Source organism: Crocodylus siamensis, chromosome 2 (assembly GCF_052110815.1).
Source record: "Crocodylus siamensis isolate JL-2025a chromosome 2, ASM5211081v1, whole genome shotgun sequence".
NCBI lineage: Eukaryota > Metazoa > Chordata > Crocodylia > Crocodylidae > Crocodylus > Crocodylus siamensis.
The window spans coordinates 231,151,676-231,171,435 of NC_143396.1; the positions used below are offsets into that span (position 1 = coordinate 231,151,676).

The 19,760-nt window shown below is 43.0% G+C and overlaps 1 protein-coding gene across 1 annotated transcript in view; it reads right to left on the reverse strand.

Annotated features, from left to right (window-relative positions):
• Positions 1-19,760, reverse strand: part of LOC149871855 (cytosolic phospholipase A2 delta-like) — a 35,028-nt gene that overhangs the window by 6,931 nt on the left and 8,337 nt on the right. Inside the window, exons 2-10 of the mRNA XM_090033361.1 lie at positions 15,921-15,993; positions 14,846-14,982; positions 13,806-13,934; positions 8,402-8,465; positions 5,493-5,620; positions 5,238-5,351; positions 2,300-2,337; positions 768-903; positions 193-329 (exon numbers count right to left, since the gene is read on the reverse strand). Of these exons, the coding sequence (XP_089889487.1) occupies positions 193-329; positions 768-903; positions 2,300-2,337; positions 5,238-5,351; positions 5,493-5,620; positions 8,402-8,465; positions 13,806-13,934; positions 14,846-14,982; positions 15,921-15,993 (956 nt within the window). The remainder of the gene's footprint in view (positions 1-192; positions 330-767; positions 904-2,299; positions 2,338-5,237; positions 5,352-5,492; positions 5,621-8,401; positions 8,466-13,805; positions 13,935-14,845; positions 14,983-15,920; positions 15,994-19,760) is intronic.

A 19,760-nucleotide genomic window follows, 5' to 3' on the forward strand; every position in this document is an offset into this window, starting at 1 on the left:
CAAAAACATTTTGACCCGGTGTGGTCTGAGTTCTTTACAACAGAAGAATTGATCCATTATTTTTCTGTAGTTAAGAAATAAGTGAAAGCTAAGAAATGGCATTTTCTGAGTGGTGCCTTGAATCTAACAAGGTTGAGAACTACTGAACAATGATTTAGAATACCACCTCCCCCACAGCCTCTTTGTCTTTACCAAGTTGAACCAGAAGTTCCAGTAAGATATGTAACACAGTCCAGCAAATTCATCTTCTGGAAACCTAGAAGATGGCCATATAGTGATGACATTGCCCTATAGCCTCCACCTGTCGCCATAATAGCTATTAGTGGAACCTGTTAAATACATAAGCATTATCGTTAATGACTAAGGTTCCTGCCTAATGGAGAGAAGCCTAGCCCCTCAGATGTTCACTTGCCCCAGTGGAAGATTTCTAAAGTATTACATTGGTACAGTATGTTTTTCAGCAGAGGATGTAAAACATCCAGTGTACGTGATTAAACATCTCACAAATTGTAGCCAATTGTGTATTAAAATAAATAGTATATCGATATAGTATCAAATGTGCTCCTCTCCCTCCTATTCCATACATTAAGAGTTAACATAAAGAACTGAAGAGAAGAAGCCATTTTAGCAGACACAAGTTTTACTGACCTACAAAAGCCAGGACTATCCTGCATGTTTTTCGGAGATCATCTCCTGGTACCTTATCTATTAACTTCAGCAAGCTCCTAACCAGGGAATTCTACCTCGCAAGCCCCCATGCAACATACCTCGTGCTCTTGCAGATCCTGTTCCAGATAAAGGCACTTTTTCAGTGCTTCAGCAACCACCTTCTTCCTTTTCCTCAGGAAATCCTGCTCCTCCACACACAGATCAAACCCCAGGCGCACATCAAGGCCTTCCAGGCTGGAACATAGAGAGATATGGACACTGATACACCCTGAGGTATTATATATTGTGCATAACGTGACCTCCATCCTGAGGGTGGTACAGATCATGCACCCTCTCCACAGCCACTCTGCTCTGCTTCCTGCTGAAGAATAGCTCAGCCCCTATGTCCTTTGGAATGGCTACAACCAACTGCTGTACGCAATCAAATAAAATGTTGGATCACAATAAGAGGCAAATCATGAGCTCCAACATCCAAGCTCCAATTAATGTCAATGAGACCAGCATGTGCTCCTAAAGGTGACTAGTCTTGAAGAATGTTCATAGCTGTTGGATAACTCCTAACATGCCATTCAACACTACAGGGATTAAAGTATTTGCTAATAGACAGTTACATCACTGTTCAACACCATTCATCCTCAGTCTAGATTATCTCCAATCTTTGTTTGTGATCCTTCTGCTCCACTCATGACACCACCCCCAAATGCCTCTGTATTTGATTGCTTTAGTAGCCCTTCCCCCCTGAACAAGAAATTGGTTCACCCAAGCACCATCACCGTCCAATATTTATTCAAAACCCTCCTAAAATCTCATTCCTTCCATCTTTCCAGCAAGGAATTAGTTACATTAAGAAAAAATAATTACAGAACTTTGGGAACATGGTCATGTTTGAGTGAATGTGCAACCCCATTATTACAAACCTTTTTCTCACTTATTTTTATGTATTGTCCTTACTGTGTGGTGTGTCTGAAACTTGATTCTAAATTCACTGGGATGAAGAACAGAGCATAAATATTCAAGAGCTACTGATTTTGGGATGTTGAACTTGAAAAGGGGCCTCCTGCTTCCAGTGAATTCAACAGAAACTTCCCATCAATATCAGTGGAGTAGAACAGTGGTGTCTCGGAGGTCGTGTATTCAGCATTCTCTAAAAATAAGGCCCCTTTAAAGCATCTTGCATCATATATCCAAAACTTCAGGCATAAAAAGTGGATAAAAATTCTTTTAATCTATGTATTTTAATTTTTTTTAAAGTTCCTAGCATCTTTGTGTGCTGTAATATATTATATTAATTAAAATAAAAGCAGCCCTACAGGACTACTGCTGTTAGCCCCACATTTGAACCTCTATGAAGTTGTTGTTGCTGGTTATTTTGTTGTTGTTGTTGATGATGATGATGTTAGCAGCACACAAGGCTCTTAAAAAATCAAAGTCACTGTGCCCAAAGAAAGGCAGCCATCTAGGAGCATACCAAAGGTGGGTCACAATAATCACCATAACATAGGCTCAATTCTGCAGGGTGCTAAGCACCCTACATCTGATCCAGCAAAGGCTTTTACTACCATGTACTCTCATTCTTCAGCACACAGATCTTCCCTTTAAGTTCAGTTGTGAATAGGACAAAGCAGCTTACCACTCACTGGCCTTCAGCTGTAACTCCAAATGTGCTGGCTGAAAACAAAGGATTTCAGGGTTACGTAACTCAGATGGCAAGAATATGAGCATACTGCAATGAAATTAATTCATGGTTATCGCTGAATAATTAGCATACCCCCCCAAGAGAACCAGACAAACAACTAACATGATGGTTGAATTGTCTGCCACTGCAGACAAGAGATAGACTCATGGGACACATCTCCATATGCAGGGGTATACACTTGCAGCAACAATAACAGTAGTGACACAAATTTGTGCTGCTACTTTTTGCCGCAGCGCACACCTTTGCACTGCCAGTGTATCCATGTCTGACAGTGTATGCTCCTGTTGCATGTGCCATGCTGCTTTTTTTCTTGCCTTTTTTTTTGTTACCAGGATTTCCTGGTAGTAAAATGTTGCCCTGTACTACAAATCTGCAATGTGGGGCACATTTTAACATTCTGCACATGTGGTTTGTGGTGCTGCAAAGAGGTCTGCAGTGCCAGAAACAGCATGTGCCTGCACATCTGGATATGGCTGTGTGTGATATAGATGAAGGGGCCATTATGAACATCTAGTCTACCCCCTGCATTAAACAGATTAAAGAATTTCAAAGATTAAAGAATTTGATGACTGTTACATCAAGCCCAATCACTTCTGGTTAGGCAAAAGCAAGTACTTTAGAAATATATCAACTGTGACAGAATAAATGAAATGTAATCGTAAATTATTATACTCTTTATATACTATCATGTAAAGCAGAGGCAGGCAATTATTTCAGGTAAAGAGCCACTTAACAAGCTTTGGTGAGCTTTCGAGGGCCACATGGGTAGCCCTACCCCTTGACAGTGGCCCTGCCCTCTGTTCACCATCTTGAGACTGGAAGTCCCGCTCCTAACCCCTGACCTTTGCTACCAGAAGTTACTCCCTTTGTTCCCCTCTCCCTACTCCCCCCCACCAAGAAATACTCCTTTTGGGAGGGGGAGGGGTGCCATCTTGGAACCAGAAAAAAATAAATCATACACTAAAAGTCAAACATCTACTATAAAATATTTGAATTTTATTACAAAAAATATTTTTGTCATGATTTGTGTTTACATACTGTATATAGAAGTGATTGCATAATAACTCAAGAATAAATTCTAAGTCTTGACTATTGTGTGGCAGCGTGTGGTTGGGGATGTGTGCATGTGTATGCTGGGGTGTGGGTGTGTGATAGGGTGTGGGGGGTGTGGCTATGTATATATGTGTGGGATTGTGGGAGCAGGGTGTGGGTGTGTGGCATTTGTGGGCTGAGGGAGGGTAGAAGGGTGTGGAGACCCCCTTCACACTCCCCACTATGACACAGCAGCAGCAGGCAGGAACGCTCAGGGTGGTTGTGCCTGGCCGAGTCCCAGGATCTGTGCAGCAGGGAGTGATGAAGGCTTCCAGCTCCAGAAAACGGAGCTTCCCTCCAGTGGCACGCAAGGGCAGGGGCTGCACATGTGTGGCAGGGAGTGTCAATGATAAGGCAGCCTGGCTGGGCTGTGTCCCTTGCTGTGATCTGCAGTGCTGGCCAGAGCTGCATGCCATCAGGCAGCAGCACCTATGGTGGGCACAAGCACCCTGAGCACTCCCACTTGCTGCCACTGTTGCCTGCTGGGCCTGTGCACAATGTGGGGAGTTTAGGGGGTCCCCCCCCCCTCACAGCTACACCCTGCCAACCCAAACTCCGCACTGCCACCTCCCCCCTGGGCAAGGGCTCTATGTTCCTACCCAGCTGCAGCTCCCCACCACCACCACCACTTCCCTATCTGCTGCCCGGAACAAGTGGGATGCTGAGGAAGCTGAACAGGTCCCCTGGCAATGGCAGCAAACCCCGACCTGGAAGCTGTGTGCTGGCTGGGCTGGGCCCTTCCGCCCACGAGGTGGAAACGAGGCGCAATAGGGCATGTTGCGGGGGGTGTATACGTGGGTGCCTCGCTCCCATCCTCATGGGTGAAAGAGCTGAGAGGAGTACAATTAATTGGTGGGCACCGTAGGCCAAATAAAAATGCCTGGTGGGCCATATTTTGCCTGCCCCTGATGTAAAGACTGAAAAACCATGCATCTTATTGATTCAAAAGGCATAACAAATTAAACAAGAACTTGATTATTAAAACTAGCTACCATCATATGCATCTGATTCAACAAAAGAAGGAAAAGCACTTATCCATGGATGGATCTACGATTTTGAAAAAAGAAGTACAAATGGAAAGGTACATCATCATCTATAACACATCATCATCTATAACATATTTTTCTCCATTTAAAAAGAAACTAGAAGCTTTACAAATAAGCTAGGGACCTAAGGCTTATTACTCAGTTTAAGATTAAAGCAAAAAAATGTTGGAATGTGTATTGATTTGCTATATCATATATGATATATAAAAACACAACAAATTAGGCTCTGAAGACATTGCTTCATTAGTCCTGTAGCCATTAGAATTAAACATACATCTCTTTCAGGTTCATAAAATAAAATCAAGCCTTCTTGACAGTGCATCCAGTGCTTCAGTTAAAGTTATTTCCACACCTGAGTTAATGTTCACCTAAATTAAAATATCCACACGCAAGTTAATGTTGCCAGGTAGAGTTAAAAACAGTGTTCAGGCCAGTGAAATAGGAGCTACATTACCAGACTGCAGAATTGCAGAAGAAAAGATAGCTTGATTAGTAAAAATATTAAAAACCATTAAAAAAAAGAGGGAGGGTAATTAATGCTTGTCCAAGGAAGAGTTTAAAAGGAATCAAATTGTAGTGAGCCTTGAAGTCAATTGACTCGTTCACTGCTGCCTGAATAGAAACGCTACTGCCACTGCCAGGCAGTTGGTTTTAAACTTTGGGTGCAGCAGGAAAAAAAGGGGTGTGCAACTGCACCACTGCGCCATGCCCCCCCAGTCCCACCCTGCATTTACCTTTTCCAAAGGCAGTGCTACTTTCATTTTCTGTCCAATGGAGAATGAATTAAGTGGTACTTCCAGGCAACCACTGGAAGCATCTCTTTGCATTTTTGTTTCAGCTGCACCACTCTGAAAAGAAAATCCCAAGTATTTTGACTGCAGTGGGAAACATTTTAAAAACACAGTAAACTAAAAAAAATAGATTAACCTGGTGCACTGTATGCAAACATTGTACAAGCTGACAAATTGATAATGGATAGAGGATGTTACCTCTAGTGTGGCTTTTAATGTTGGCTCCCAACCCTTTATGCAATGCAAGCACAGGATGTCTGAGTCCTCAGTGATTCTTTGCATTTCTTCATAGGATTCCTTCACCATAAGCATAACACTTTCACCCCCTAGATAAATCAGGCCAGTTAGTGTACATAGGGTTATCAACATAAGAACATGACAATGCACCCCTTTGGAACACCTCCCAGCTAGCTGTGTATTCTCTCCCCTGCACACCTTACAAATCCTAAGCAAGCAGCCCTGTAGTCCATTCATCCATGCCAGAGCCAAACCATTATAAAATGGGAGGTCCATTTCTCAAATAACCTTATCGCTTCTAAGTTCTATCTGTGTCTCCACAATTTTTTACAAGACAGGCAATTTGATCACAGAGGAGAAAATTTTTCTATCCAGGTGCTTTCTCTTTCTCTGATAATAAGTTATTAAGGAAGTAATAAGTAATAAGGAAGTCAGCTCTAAGATTCATTATTATTGTTCATTGTTATTATTAATAACAATGAATCATAGAGCTGACTTCCTCCAACATTCAGTTATCCCCACTCTTCCACCATTACCTCCTAGCGTGCACATAATATGGTATGAACTGTTTTTTAGTCTTATTCAGGAGCAGAGGTGAGCCCTACCAGACATCCCATTGAGTAGAATCTCTTCCCATTTCTCTCATATGATGCCCTTATTCAAGAAAAGTAAATTTCAAGGTGTATTGACTTTGGCACTAGAGACTTAGGCACTTCCAAATGCGGAGAATTGTTGGTCATTCAGAAACATGAACAGAATTAATCATTGATACTGAAAGTAGGGCTGTGCAAGTAATTCATAGGTAATAACATTTTAATGAATTGTACCTTGTTGCAGTGCACCCTGGTGCCCTGCGCCTGAAAGTGGAGATGGCTCAGGAGAGACCCCAAGTGCCGGGAAGGGGGAGGCTCAGCTGCCAGTCACCAGGGCTGTGCAGGTGCTGGTTGCCGGGGCAACCAGTAAAACCAGCTGACAGGAAGGGGCAGGGCTTAGCCCTTCTTAAGCCCAGGCTGGAGGCCAGGAAGGCAGTTCCTCTCCGGCAGCCATGGGAGTAGGAACTCAGCTAGGACAGACGGAGGGGAGAGCTCTGGCGGTGTGAACATCCCCTGGTTGCTGCTGGGGTTGGGGAGCTCTCCCTCCCTCTCTCTTTCACTCTCTAGTAGGGGGTGAATCTAGTTTAACCAGATGGTCTAGTTTTTATGTTGTAGCCCAGGGGCTTTGTGTTCTTATGTTCACTATTTTGACCAGAGGACCGGGTGAGGCTATTAGAGGTTGGAGGAGGCCTCATAGGGACTCCCCAGTAGCATGAGGGTTTCTGGCGCCTGAGAGGGCGCAGCATTTGTGGGGTACATTGGCCCCAGCCCTGAGCAAGAGGGGGCAGTGAGCAGCCCCGAGTGAGAAGGGGACAGCAAGGAGCCCCCAGAGTGACGGGGGGCAGTGAGGACCCCCCCAGGAGTAAAGAGCAGGGCCAAGACACAACAGGGCCCAGGTCAAACCATGTCAGCACCATCTGCGAGGCTTGGGCTGCGGTGTAGGGGAGGAAAAGGAGCTGTAGGTAGTGCCCCCTGTCACCGGGGCACAGAAAATGGGCAGCCTCCCACTGATTACAACAATCTATTAATCAAATAAGATCAAGGTGTGGCAGGTGAGTAAGCAAGCGGTTGGCCCATTACAGGAGGGCGGAGAAAGGCTCCGATAGTGATACTCCTGTCACATACCTCTTAGCTTATTAATACATAGGTCTAAGGGAGGGGTTTTCAACCTTTTAGGGTCATTGTACCTCTGGCAGCTGGTCAAAAAGGCAGGAATCCCCTGGTGGCCAGACGAGTGGGTGGGGGAGGAGTCCCCAGCAGCCAATCGGCAACTGGACGTGGGTGGCATGACTGGCAGCACAGCAGTGGTGGAAGCACCAGCAGCACGCACTGGCAGCAGCCACTGCCAAATACCCCCTGAGGCCATCAGAAGTACCCCAAGTGTACACATACCCCCAGTTTAAAACCCCTGGTATAAGGAATTCACAATATTAGTAGTGATTTGAAAGTAACCAAGGAATATTTTCAGTGAACTTTTTGGTCTGAAGCTTGTCTATGAGCATTTCCTTGGGGATATCCAATCTATGGAAATTCAGACGGCTTTCGTAAATTGTGTGATATACCTCTGATCAGTGTTTGCATGATCATAGCTGAAGTCTACCAGACTTCAACAAACTTTTGAATTCTACTAGAATTCTACAAAGACTCGGTATTTGTCAGGAGACCTGGGTTCCAAACTTTATTCTGCCACTGATCTGTTGTATGGGAAAGTTGCTCTATTTCTTTTTTGCCTCCATTTACCCTTTAGCCTTTAACCATCTCATCCATTTAGGCTTTAAACTCTCCTGGTTGTGTATGGTTTCCAGCCATGCATCTGGATCATCTAGTACAATACAGCCTTCTCTTGCTTGTGGCCTCTACTGAAATTCAAATTATTAATAATAATTTTAGAATTAAATTTCTGAATATTTTTAGTTGCTAAATGTAAATTTGTTTTCAAGAAATATTTTCCAATATTTGTCAATATTCTTACCAATAAGGTCATTTGCTAGAACACATCTGGAAAGTTAGCATAAAACAGGATGTGAAAATGGTCTAAGCAAACTTGTTTAAAAATGTGAATGCTGGTAAATAAATATTTGGGGAAGTTTGAAAGGGTTTCCCTTCACCATTTACTCAGATCCACATGGAAGACAGTTGTACCAAGGATCAAGCTTTTCTCAACAATTGTTTTCTTTTGCTATTATGGATATTTGGAAGTAATTCAGAAATTTAATGTTTCTTATTTAACAAGTGTGGGCTGCCAAGTAGGCAGGATTTACTTCATGGTAAACTCACTTTTTAAAGGCTCCTCATTTTCCCCTTTGGTCATCTGAACTTCCAAACATAACATTTCCCGGGCCTGTGACAGACAACCCATAAGGATAAAACCAGCTACTGAGAAGCATTTTGCTCACAGAGAGTAGATGTTTGGTCATGCTTTGCTCTTATGCAACTTGTAATAGAATTCTAATGTGCCTCAATACCCCCCCACTAATCCAGATAAAGGAATTTCTTGCAAAACCATTCAAAATTAAGGTCACATAGAATGCAAATTTGAATACCCATCTGATTTTCACATGGCATACAAATTTATCAAGCTAAAAAGAGACTTTTCCCAGTAAAAATAAAGATTAAAAGCAAAAATGGGTCTATTTTCAAGTGAAATAGGCTTATTTAAACAGTTAAGCAAGCTTTTCCTCTATAAAAATATACATTTATACATGTTTAATATAAAAATTTGATCAACACTGCAACACCTAGTTGTGGGCAGGGAGGGCAAAAGCATGCCTTCTAGTTAGTGTGTTTTGTAAAACTTGGATGACAAGAATGACTCAATTTAAATGTATGCATGATTTTTCCTGATACCAACACTGCTGAATTCAAAAGTTCAAATTCATGAATCAGACCCCCCAAATCAAGTCTTTTCAGCTGCCTTTCATTTGTTTCAGTTTGTGGGCTTCCTTTGTCCTCCTTTACACCTCCCTCCCTGCTTTTCTCTACAAACATAACAGTAAGAAACATTTCTTTTAAAACAGATTTACATAAAAATCACTAGACTTCAGGACCTAGGGCTAAAGGAAATTACAAAATACTATAAGAATTGCAACAAAGTCACAAGAGATGGCATGACACCACCATGATTCAGAAACCTTACCACCAGGACGCCATTAGTAATGAGTTTCTCGGAGGACTGGGGCTGGAAAAAAGGCATTCAAATAAAAGCTTTTAGCAATGAGGTACATGTATTAAATGTCTCAGTTTTAGGCATGTTGAAAAGCCAGCTCTTCTAAGCCTGTGCAACATGTTGTTACTTTATCTGCCTGGGAGGTAAATTCAAAGCTTCCATGGATTACAACACTAAGCCCTTGTTGGTGGGTTTTTTGTTTTTAAGGGAGTGGGGCAATATGGCAATTTCAGAATTAGAACTGGTCAAAAATCAAAGAAACTCTCTCATACAAATGTCCAGGTTTTGCCATTTGTTTTTGTTCTAGTGTAGAGCAACTCAGACACCTCAAAACTTATCACAGAAAAAATCCAAGAGAGACACCTCCAAAATAGTGATAAACTGGTGGCTAGAGCCCTCACCAGAGACCTGGGAGATCCAGCTTCCTGGTCCCTGCTCTAAATCAGGCAGAGCAGAGAATTGAGCCTGTGTGTTCCTCCACCAGTACCACAATGAGAGGTGGGTCATCATGGCAGCAGCTGGACACCCACTTAGGCACAGCACAAGAACACAAGCTGCCATTGCTGCTGGCCCAGCTGCCACCCGGAGTACAGACTCTGGCTGTTACACCTTTGCCCCCAGCATCACCAGTGAGTGCCCTGCCGCTGGGCTACTAGTTATTCCATGAGGTCTCTGTGCCCATCCTCTCACCTCCTTCCATTCTGGACCTGAAAACCTGTTCTGAAAATAATGTCATTCAAACAGTTTCTGGTTTTCCAGTTTTTTAAGGAAGAAGAAAAATCAAAGAAAAAATCCCAACCAGTTCTAATCAAAACACAAAAGCTCAGAGACATAATCCAGGCCAACTCCTGCCTGAGACAGAATCATTTGTACCCAAATCATCCCAAGCACATCCTTATCTAATCTACTACTAAAACTAAACAGGCAACCCTGCCACACGGCCACAAAGCATAGCACCCTAACTTGCCACAGGTAAGGCAGGGGAATAATAATGGCCAATATCCTGTTGCTGCAAAGGTTGTTAGAATAGGCTTGAGAGATCCAAGGAAGAGAGCCACATGCCCCCACTACAGAGGAAGGCAAAACCCCCCACAGTCCACACCAATCTGACAGTGGGTGAAAAATCCTTCCTGTCCCCAGAAGGAATGGGAATTGGTCTGACCCTGAACACAGAAGCAAGACCTACTATCCAGGAACCTCTGGGTTTTAGTCATAGCAGGAACCTTGGCACAACCTAGTGAAAATCCCCAGCCTTGATCTATAATGACTATTATATTATAGTCACTTATAATGCTCTAATTTCAGAGCAGATAACTTACATGCTTCCTATCATGAATTCCACTTCCAAAACCTCCTTTCCCTAGGGAAGAAGACAACAATAAGTGATCAAGGAAGAACCCTGGTTTATCTAAGTCTCTTTTCTCAGGCATCCCTGGTAGCCAGTATGATAGAACATACAGGATGGGTATGACCATATTCTTTGATTACAGTGTGACATGTTAGTAAAGAATTAATAAAGTGGGACAAACAATTTTTGTGAGAGCGCCAAACTCACTAACAAAATGTAGATTTTAAGTTGTACTTGCAGCTAAACCACCCTCAAGGTGCTGTCCAAATAAGAACAGATATTATACTATTGTAGAAGCTAAGACATCAAAAACAATTATCAGCACTAACAATAACCAAACACAAAAGAGCTTAATCATAAAAGATCAGAAAACATGAACTTTGGTGATCTGTTTCTAATTATATGATGTGTCCCATTTGAGTGGGAGCTATTATTTTTTATTCTCTTACAAAGAAGGTAAATCCAGCTAGTGGGTAGCCAGCTGATGTTCTTTAAGCACTGCACAGAACCTTACAACTAGGCTTGGCACAATTTGGTTTTTCTCGCTAAACAATTTCACCTCACATGTACAGACTGACAGAAAAATATTTCCATCAGTAATAAACAAAATGTACAGAAAAGGGATGTAAGAAAAAAAAATCTGAGATGAGGGGGTAAGAAAATCCAGGCTGGGGGTGCTGTGCACAAACACACACATGGCAACCTCTGCAGGTGGGGTGGGGGGAGCCTGGGCTGTGTTGCCTGCACACTGTTCTTCTGGCACTGGCTCAGGCAGCCACTGCAGAAGCTGAGGGCTGTGCTGGGAGGGGTTTGGTTGGCTGCTGGCTGCTGGCAACAGAGCATGGAGGGGGGACACTGCTGCAGGGTCCTGTTGCCAAGAGCCCAGTGCCACAGGCTGCTTGCTCTGTCCAGGTCCCAAATGGGTATCAGATGACAAACTCCCATCGAGCCTGACCCAGCTCCTGTATGCTCGAGGCAGGGCACATGGGGCTGTTCCCAGGGCCCAGCTACTGTCCATGTGCCACCCACACGGGCAGGAGGCTATGGCTGGGCTGCCCCTCCACTGGTGACTGCCAGGCAGGGCTTGCTCCCTAAGGGGCCGTGGGGAGCAGTTTCTCACCTAGAGCTTGGAGACTGCTGTCCCCAGCACAGTGCTCAAGGCATTCAGTGGCATTTGGCAGCCTGGAGTCTCCTGACTCGCCTCCCCCTGCAGCAAGTGCCACCAACTCTAGTCAAAACCTACTGGCACCAGATAAACTAAAAATGAAGGCCATTTCATATTCATATTTTTATTCACTTTAAAACACCTGCCCGTGTCTTACATCTTTTCAGAACTTGAGAAAATTAATGCATCCAAGACTTTGAAAATACATGCAATAAAACACAAACATTAGAAAAGTAGGATATTTCACTGTTTGAGTACTGCCTTTTGTACCACACCTTGGTACAGCCTTAAATCAGCCCCCTGGTATCATTGCCATAATTCATGCCTTCGGTAAATGGGGCATTGCTACCCCATCACTCAATCTGTTAATTGGTACTTTTACTCACTTTACCTGCAGTCTCAGCTTATATTAACATCCCTGGCAGTTTTGATTTGCAGTATTTTTGTGTATGTAATACAAATGCCAAGTAGAGAAATATTTCCCAAATTTCACTAAGTAAGCTTGAGTCTGAATGAAAATTGTCATAGCTCACAAACATCCAGAAAAGAGGATTTGAATTTGTGTTTTCAAAACTCCAGGACCAGTTTCTGTTCTCCAAGCTATGGTTTGTGTGGGTTATGCAACTTATGTTATTAAAAAAAAAAGATGGCCACAAACTCCTGGAAGATCAATTCAGGCTCAACATTAGGAAAAAATTCTTCAGAATCAGGGTGTCCAGACTCTGGAATAAGCTCCCTCCGAAGGTGGTGCAATCGCCTACCCTGGAAATCTTCAAGAGGAGACTAGACAGTCACCTTGCTGGGACCACATGACCCCCAGCTGTCTTTCCTGCTTGGTGCAGGGAGCTGGACCTCATGAATTTCCAAGGTCCCTTCTGGCTTTACAATCTATGAGCAACCCCAGCCTGCAGCCCGTGGCCGAGCTTCTGCCCCTGTGCTTCACTCCATACGAGCAAAGGCTCCAGCCTGGTAGGAATATACTACCACACGAACAGAATGATTTAGAGCAGGTATGCTTTATTGATGTATGGATATTTTGACATGTGCTTTTATAAAGCTTTTAAGAGTATACTGTTATTTCCAAATTGTCTGCCTCCCATGCCCCTAACTGCACACAATCCTGAAAATTTAAATCAATAAAAATCTAAATAAATGCTTAAAAATAAACATTGGTTTTAGCTGTTGAAATTAACAAAAAATTATAATCAAATTCTGCCAAGCCTCATTGTAACCCATCTCACTATTACCTTACTCCTTTCCTGTCTGTCATTTGTATTGGTATTTCTTCTCCCCTCATGTAATTAAATTAAATATTTGTGTTATAGGGATGCATGACACGTGGCACAATAGGATCTTGATATTTGATTAGGATCTGTTAATGCTACACAAGTCACATATATATACAAGTAAATGTATTATTAAAGGTTTTATTCACCTTCCCCTTTCCATTTCCAAACCACAATAATTTCTGTTCCCAGGAATAATGAACAGAAAGATCATTTTTGGTAGGCCTTACATAAATATTTTTATTTTTTTTGATGAGAGAGTAGAAATTTGTAGGAATCCCATTTATTATTCTTTTTTTTTTAATTTATAGACAATACCAGAATACACTTGCTTGCTTTTGTTTGGCATGATTTTAGTTCTTGCCTATATTGAAACTGATTTGAAATGGTTCCTTTTAACTAAATGGGAATCAAGTCATTATAAGCCTGGGATAGAAAAAGCAGCAGACAGTACAGGCTATAGATGAATCAATTCTGAAAAGCTATCTCCTCTCTCATGCAAATGATAGATCATTACAAAAACTACTAAAAATAACTAGCAAGGATGGAAAAAAGAAGGCCTTTCATTGTTCCTTGGAAATGTTCCTCAGAAAAAATCTTGCTGGAGTCAGCTCCACGTGCAAAGTCAAACGAACTCAAACGTAAAAAAGGGTACCACCTGAAAGGAAAAAGACAGCAGCATCCTTCCCAGCTCTGCTTATCATTTTAGGCCTTACCTCTGAATTAAAAGTGAGTTGCTCATGAACTGTTTCTCCAGGTTTGACTTTAGCTACATCATAGGTTACAGTAAAGAGATCATCCTTAGTAACTACATCTTCATCATACAGCTCCATCTCCAGAATGTTCTGAAGCCAAAGGAGAAGATGGGTACGAATTCAAAATTATATTTTAGGGACACCAAGAAATGTAGGTAATGCTCACAATGGCCCTGATGGGTTCAATCAATACGAAAGAATAAGTGATAGGGCTGTGCAAAGCTTTGGTCCCTTATTTGATTTGGCAGAAATTTGACCCAATTCAGTGGCCAAATCTCTGAATCCGAACCGAATCAGGAGACCCTTTAATCTCTCTGAATTGAATCAGAACCCTCCAAATCAATTCAGAGAGATTCAGAAAGATTTAGCAATTCAGACATAGACACAGCTTTAAATGTTTTTTCTACATACCTCAAGGTACCAGGCAACTTGTCAACGCTGAGATGCTGGGGTGCATGGAGTGTCCCACAGGAGTGCAAGGGGCTCCTCAGTGCACTCGGCAACAGACCTGGAAGTGGAGCAGAAGCACTTCTGCTCCACTTCTGGCTTCACTTGGGAGCTCCCCCTGTTCCCCCCCCAGCTCTGGGTCTGGGGGGCACCCAGGGTCACCCCTATGGCCAGTCACCAAGCCAGGTGAGCTCTGCGCATTCAGCAGTGGACCTGTAAGTGGACCGAAAGTACTTCCGGTCCACTTCTGGGTTTGTTGCCTAGCACATGGGGCGCCCCCACACTCCTGTGGGATGCTCCATGTGCCCCAGCATCACAGCATTCACGAGCTGCACCTGGTACCTCGAGGTATGTAGGAAAAACATTTAAAGCCCTGTTTATGGCTGAACTGTTGATTCTTTAAATCAGTGTCAAATCTTCAGATATGGATTCCGCCGAATTGAATCAGGGATAGTGATCCAAATCAACAAATCAAATCACTGTCCCCGATTCAGGCTGAATCTGAATCCAAATCGAATATGGTCCATTTCGCACACCCCTAATAAATGACCTACCTTGACTTGAGTCTGGATCCTAAAATGGAAGCTTTCATTCCAGAGAGGGTTACTGTTGTTTGAGATGGTTTTGGTCCTGACCTTTTCATGTGAGGCTGTAGGCAACCACAGGCTAACATAGCAATCAGAATGGCTCACTACAGCAAAAAAAGAAATAATATATTGTATTCACATGAGACATAAAATACACTAGAAATTTACTAGTCTGATGCTAATGTTAGCTAATGTGACACTGTAAGGAAGTAATTCTGAAAGCAAGAGAGAGAGAGAGTCACAATATGCTCAGCCTCTAAAAAGAACTCCATGACAGACAATGGACACATTTTCAAGATCTAACTCCTAAATGTTTGGAAGTGTGTAAGAGTACATGTGGTAACTACCAGTCACTTCGAACTAAAGCAATAGAAATATATAGTTGGTGGTCCAGGGAGCGGAGAAGAAAGAAGCAAGAGATTTGTTTCTTTTCGGAGGGCTGCCATATAACCTGCTATGAGGCTTGGGGAAGTCATTTAGGCCAACGATACCCAAAGTGGCCTCTTGAAGAGCCACATAGCTAAAATGTGTTCAAATAATGCAAAATATTATGATGAATCCAAAGACAAAGCAACACTTATTGCCTAATGTCTGCACTTAGGTAATGAGAGTATCCCAACATTTTATTTGATTTCTTGGTGATTATCACCTGGGAGGAGCCTTACCTAATAAACTGAGAAAATTAACAAACTATAACTGCCCTTCTCCACCGGACACTACAAATGACTAATAACTGCCTCAAACTAGAGTTGTTTAATAATCAGGGGAATGTACCAAAAGAATTTTGCAATATGTTGCAAACCATTTTTCAAAAAAGAAATGTATAAAATAATCTTCCCATCTCAATCAAGGAAAACCAACAGAAAATCCTGATTAGGAGCCCCTGATTCTTTGAAATGAGTTCCAGCACTGTCCCTCTATCTCTTAGTAGAATACTTAATGAATTTCAGACATTCTTGCTGATTTAAAAGGACTCCTGCTTCTATAATAATCATTGCTCATACTCTGAAAACTGTAGAGGAAAAAGAACATGAATACTCACATAGGTCTTTGCAGGGAATGTGTCTGGCCTGAATTATTCTTACAGAAAGAAGATACCAGGAGGAGGTTTCCTTCTGCGGGAGAAGTAAGCACACAAAACTGAATTCCACCACCTTAGACTTGCGAGCATTACTTAGAGAGAATGCTACATTGTCAGTCTCCATTAAAAGATCAAGTCATCTACTCATTTCTGTTGCCTAGAAATTAAAAGCATCAATCACTGACTTTATTCCATTATTTTCTGACTGTAAAAACCCTTTTAGCTTACATTGAAAATGCTACATATCAGCACAATGGGGCTTGCCATCCTTTATATATCCAAAATATTCAGTATGTTTGAATATACTGCACCTGATTCTTTGCTGCTTTCACTTTGTACAGTCAACCTGTTCAAAAGGGATTGTGAAATGCTACCAGGCTTTCATAAGAACATATCATGCCTACTTTGCAACAGCTAAGCAACTTAAGCTTACATACATAACTAACAAATACTGTGAATAAATTTATCTTGCTCTTATACAAGGCTTTTAATCAGTATATCTCAAAGTGCTTTATAGATGGGGAAACTGAGGCACAAAGCAATCAAGAGTTCTGCAGGTCAGTGTTGAAGTCAGGAATACAATTCCTGAATCAAAGTCTAGTGCTCTAGCCACTGAACAATACTGCCTTGACTTTAGCAGAACTAATCACACATTTCAAGACAGGCATTACTTACTAGAAGCCAGGACAAAAGGATTAAAGGATTGTCATTAAAGAATTGGATTTGTTGAAAGATGAGTCTTCCAATTGGCTTTTTCCTTTACTCTAAACAACATAAACTACAGGTTACCTATTCTGACACATCCCTAAGTTTGATTTCTTCTACACAGAGGACAGAGCTGGACAAGACTGAGCATGTAAGAAGTAATTAACTAAAAAATCTGACATCCTGCCTTCGTGCTTATTTGTCCAAATGAGAAAAGGTTTTCCCAAACACACTAGTGGTTTCCAAATTTCCTTTACAGTGTTAGTCATCGCACCAGTACCACTTCACCACACCTATGACACAGGCTGATGGTTAAGCTAGTGATAAGGAAGGATGTCTAAGTATTTGGAGGAGGAAAGGCTGATAATGAGCAGCCAGCATGGATTTGTTAAGAACCAGTAGTGCCAAATCAGTGTGACCTCCTTTGAAAAAGTAACTAGCTGGGTAAATTAAGGAAATGTAATGAACTTGAAATTTAGTAAGGCTTTTGATAAACTGTCACATGACCTTCTCATAAGCAGATTGGAGCGATGTGGACTAGATAAAATTATCACAAGGTGGAAAGATAATTGGCTCAAAAATGCAAGCACGAGAGAATCATAAATGGCAGTCAGAAAGCCAGGAGTTTTTGAGTGGGCCTTCACGGAAGATCTGCCCTGCATCCAGTGGTTAACGATTTGCATGCCAGAATTCAATGCTTCCTGGGCAGTTTTGCAAATGACATGATTCTGGAAAGGACTTCACACACACTGGACAATAGGAACAGAATTCAGAAGGATCCTGAAAGATTGGAAAGCAGGGCTAAAAATCAAAACAGACAAATGCAATGTGCTGCACCTGTGGAAGAATAAATCAAAAGCACCAATACAGAATGAGAGATAATGGCTGGGTAGCAGCATTGCTGAGAAGTATCTTGGGGGCTTGTTGACTCACATACCTAACATGAGTCAGTAATGTGATGCAATTGCAAAAAACCCCCCCCAGAAAATGATATTTTGATCTGCATCAACACAAGCAAGTATAAAACACAAGAGGTGATAAAGCCATTCTGAACATTACTGGTTAGACCTCATCTAGAGTACTGTGAACAGTTCTGGGCTCCATATTTTAAAAAGGATGTGGAGAAGTGAGAGAGGATACAGTGATGGATGATAAAAATTATTAAGGGGTTGGAAGGTAAGCCTTTGGAGGAAATGTTGAAACTTTGCATGTTTATCTTGCAGATATGTTGATTAAGTGGGGAGATTTGATAATAATTTTCAAATATCTGAAGAGCTACCATAAAGAAGAGAGAGAATAACCATGGATAACCATGCAGGATATGAAGCAATGGATTCAAATTGGAGAAAAGTAGATTTATATCAGATATCAGGAAACATTTTCCTACTGTTAAAATAGCGAGGCAGTGGAAGCCCGAGGAAATTGTGGAATCCCCTTCACTGGAAATTTTCAAGAAAAAGTTGATGATTTTATGATAAGAACAACATAGCCTTGCTGCCCTTAATACTGCTGATCACCAGGTGGTATCTACAAATATGCACAGAGATTGGAGCTATCTGTTTTAGAAACGCCTCCCTGCCTTATATATAGGAACATGGGAAAATAGGACTGGAAAAGATCTCATGAGGTCATCTAATCCAGCTCCCTGCTCAAGAGAGGATCATCCCTAACTAAACCATGTTAGCCAAGTGCTTGTCTAGCCTGCTCGGAAAAATTTCCAGAGATTTGAGAGATCCTAGGGAGTAGGATCCTGGGATATTAATTTTCCTAGTGGAGCAGTAAAAGGCTCCTAGCTCTAAATAGGTCTCACATCCAGTTATTCATGCATCGCACTCCCATACTGCTCTACTAGGAAATAGAATAGCCTCAGCAGCACTGGACACATCTACACATGCACATTTAATGCACATTAGCCTGATTTAAGGTACATTAAGGGTAATCTTCCACAAGTGCACACCTTCAATGTGCCTTAAAAATGGTGAATTTAGGCTAATCATGCTTTGATCTGATACCTGTGTAAGCAGGTATCAAATGAAGGCACGACTAGTTAATGTGCATTAATGTATGTGTAGACGTGTTAATGCACATTAATGCAGGGACTTTAGTGCTGGGTCTGCCCAGCTACTAGGGGGCCGGCCAGAGCCCAGACCCAGAAATCCTGGCTGGCTGCCTCTCCTCCAGGGCTGGGCTGCTCTCTGGCAGCCCCTAGCTGCAGGGTATAAAAGCCTCCAGCCATTTTGTGCCTTGGGGCACACAGCATAAGGAGACCGAAGAAGCCGGCTGTCTGCAGGAGCCCACCAGGCTCCATGTGCCCCCCTGGACAGAATGCAGGCAGCCTCTGCCCGTCTTGTACCCTAGCCAGAGCTGCTCCTTGGCCACAGGTGAGTCTTGCAAAGGACTGCAGATTGCTGCACCCCCTGCCCAGCCCTGAGATTCCCCCAGGGCTGCTGGCCCTGCTTGCTATGGCAGCAGGGCCAGCTCCTGCTCCCTGCTGCCGGTCACCCCCAGCTCTCTCTCTTTGCAGGCATTATGGTGAAGCACCTCTGCCATGCAGCTCAGTCCCAGCCCATGCCCCTGTCCTAGGTGCTGCTGGAAGCTGTCCAGGGCCGGCATCGCAGGAACAGGTGCATGGAGGCCCAGGGAGCTGGCACTGGGAGCATGTCCAACTCATCATCCCTGTTGAGCCCCAGCTCATGTGCCCACACCCATCCCAAGCACCAGGCCCCCAACTGGACCCAGGAAGTGGTACACAAACTCACAGCACTCTGGAGTGGGGCTGACATCCAGAGACAGTTCACGCAGGGCAGGTGCTCAAATGTCCATATATATGAGACCATATCTCATGGGATGCGTGCATGCGGCCACTCCCAGTGTGGCAGTGCCACATGAAGGTTAAGGTCTTACAGGCACACTGGGTGGCCATGACCAAGTTCAATCTTCAGCCTGGTCATGCACAAAAGACCATGCCCTTCATTCAGAAGCTGACCCACATTTTGGCACCCTAAGAGCCAAGCCACACCCCTGCAAGTGCCATGAGCAGGGGCAGCCTGCCCTTGCCCGCACCCTGCCCTGGTGCCTCTGGTGATGCATCATCAG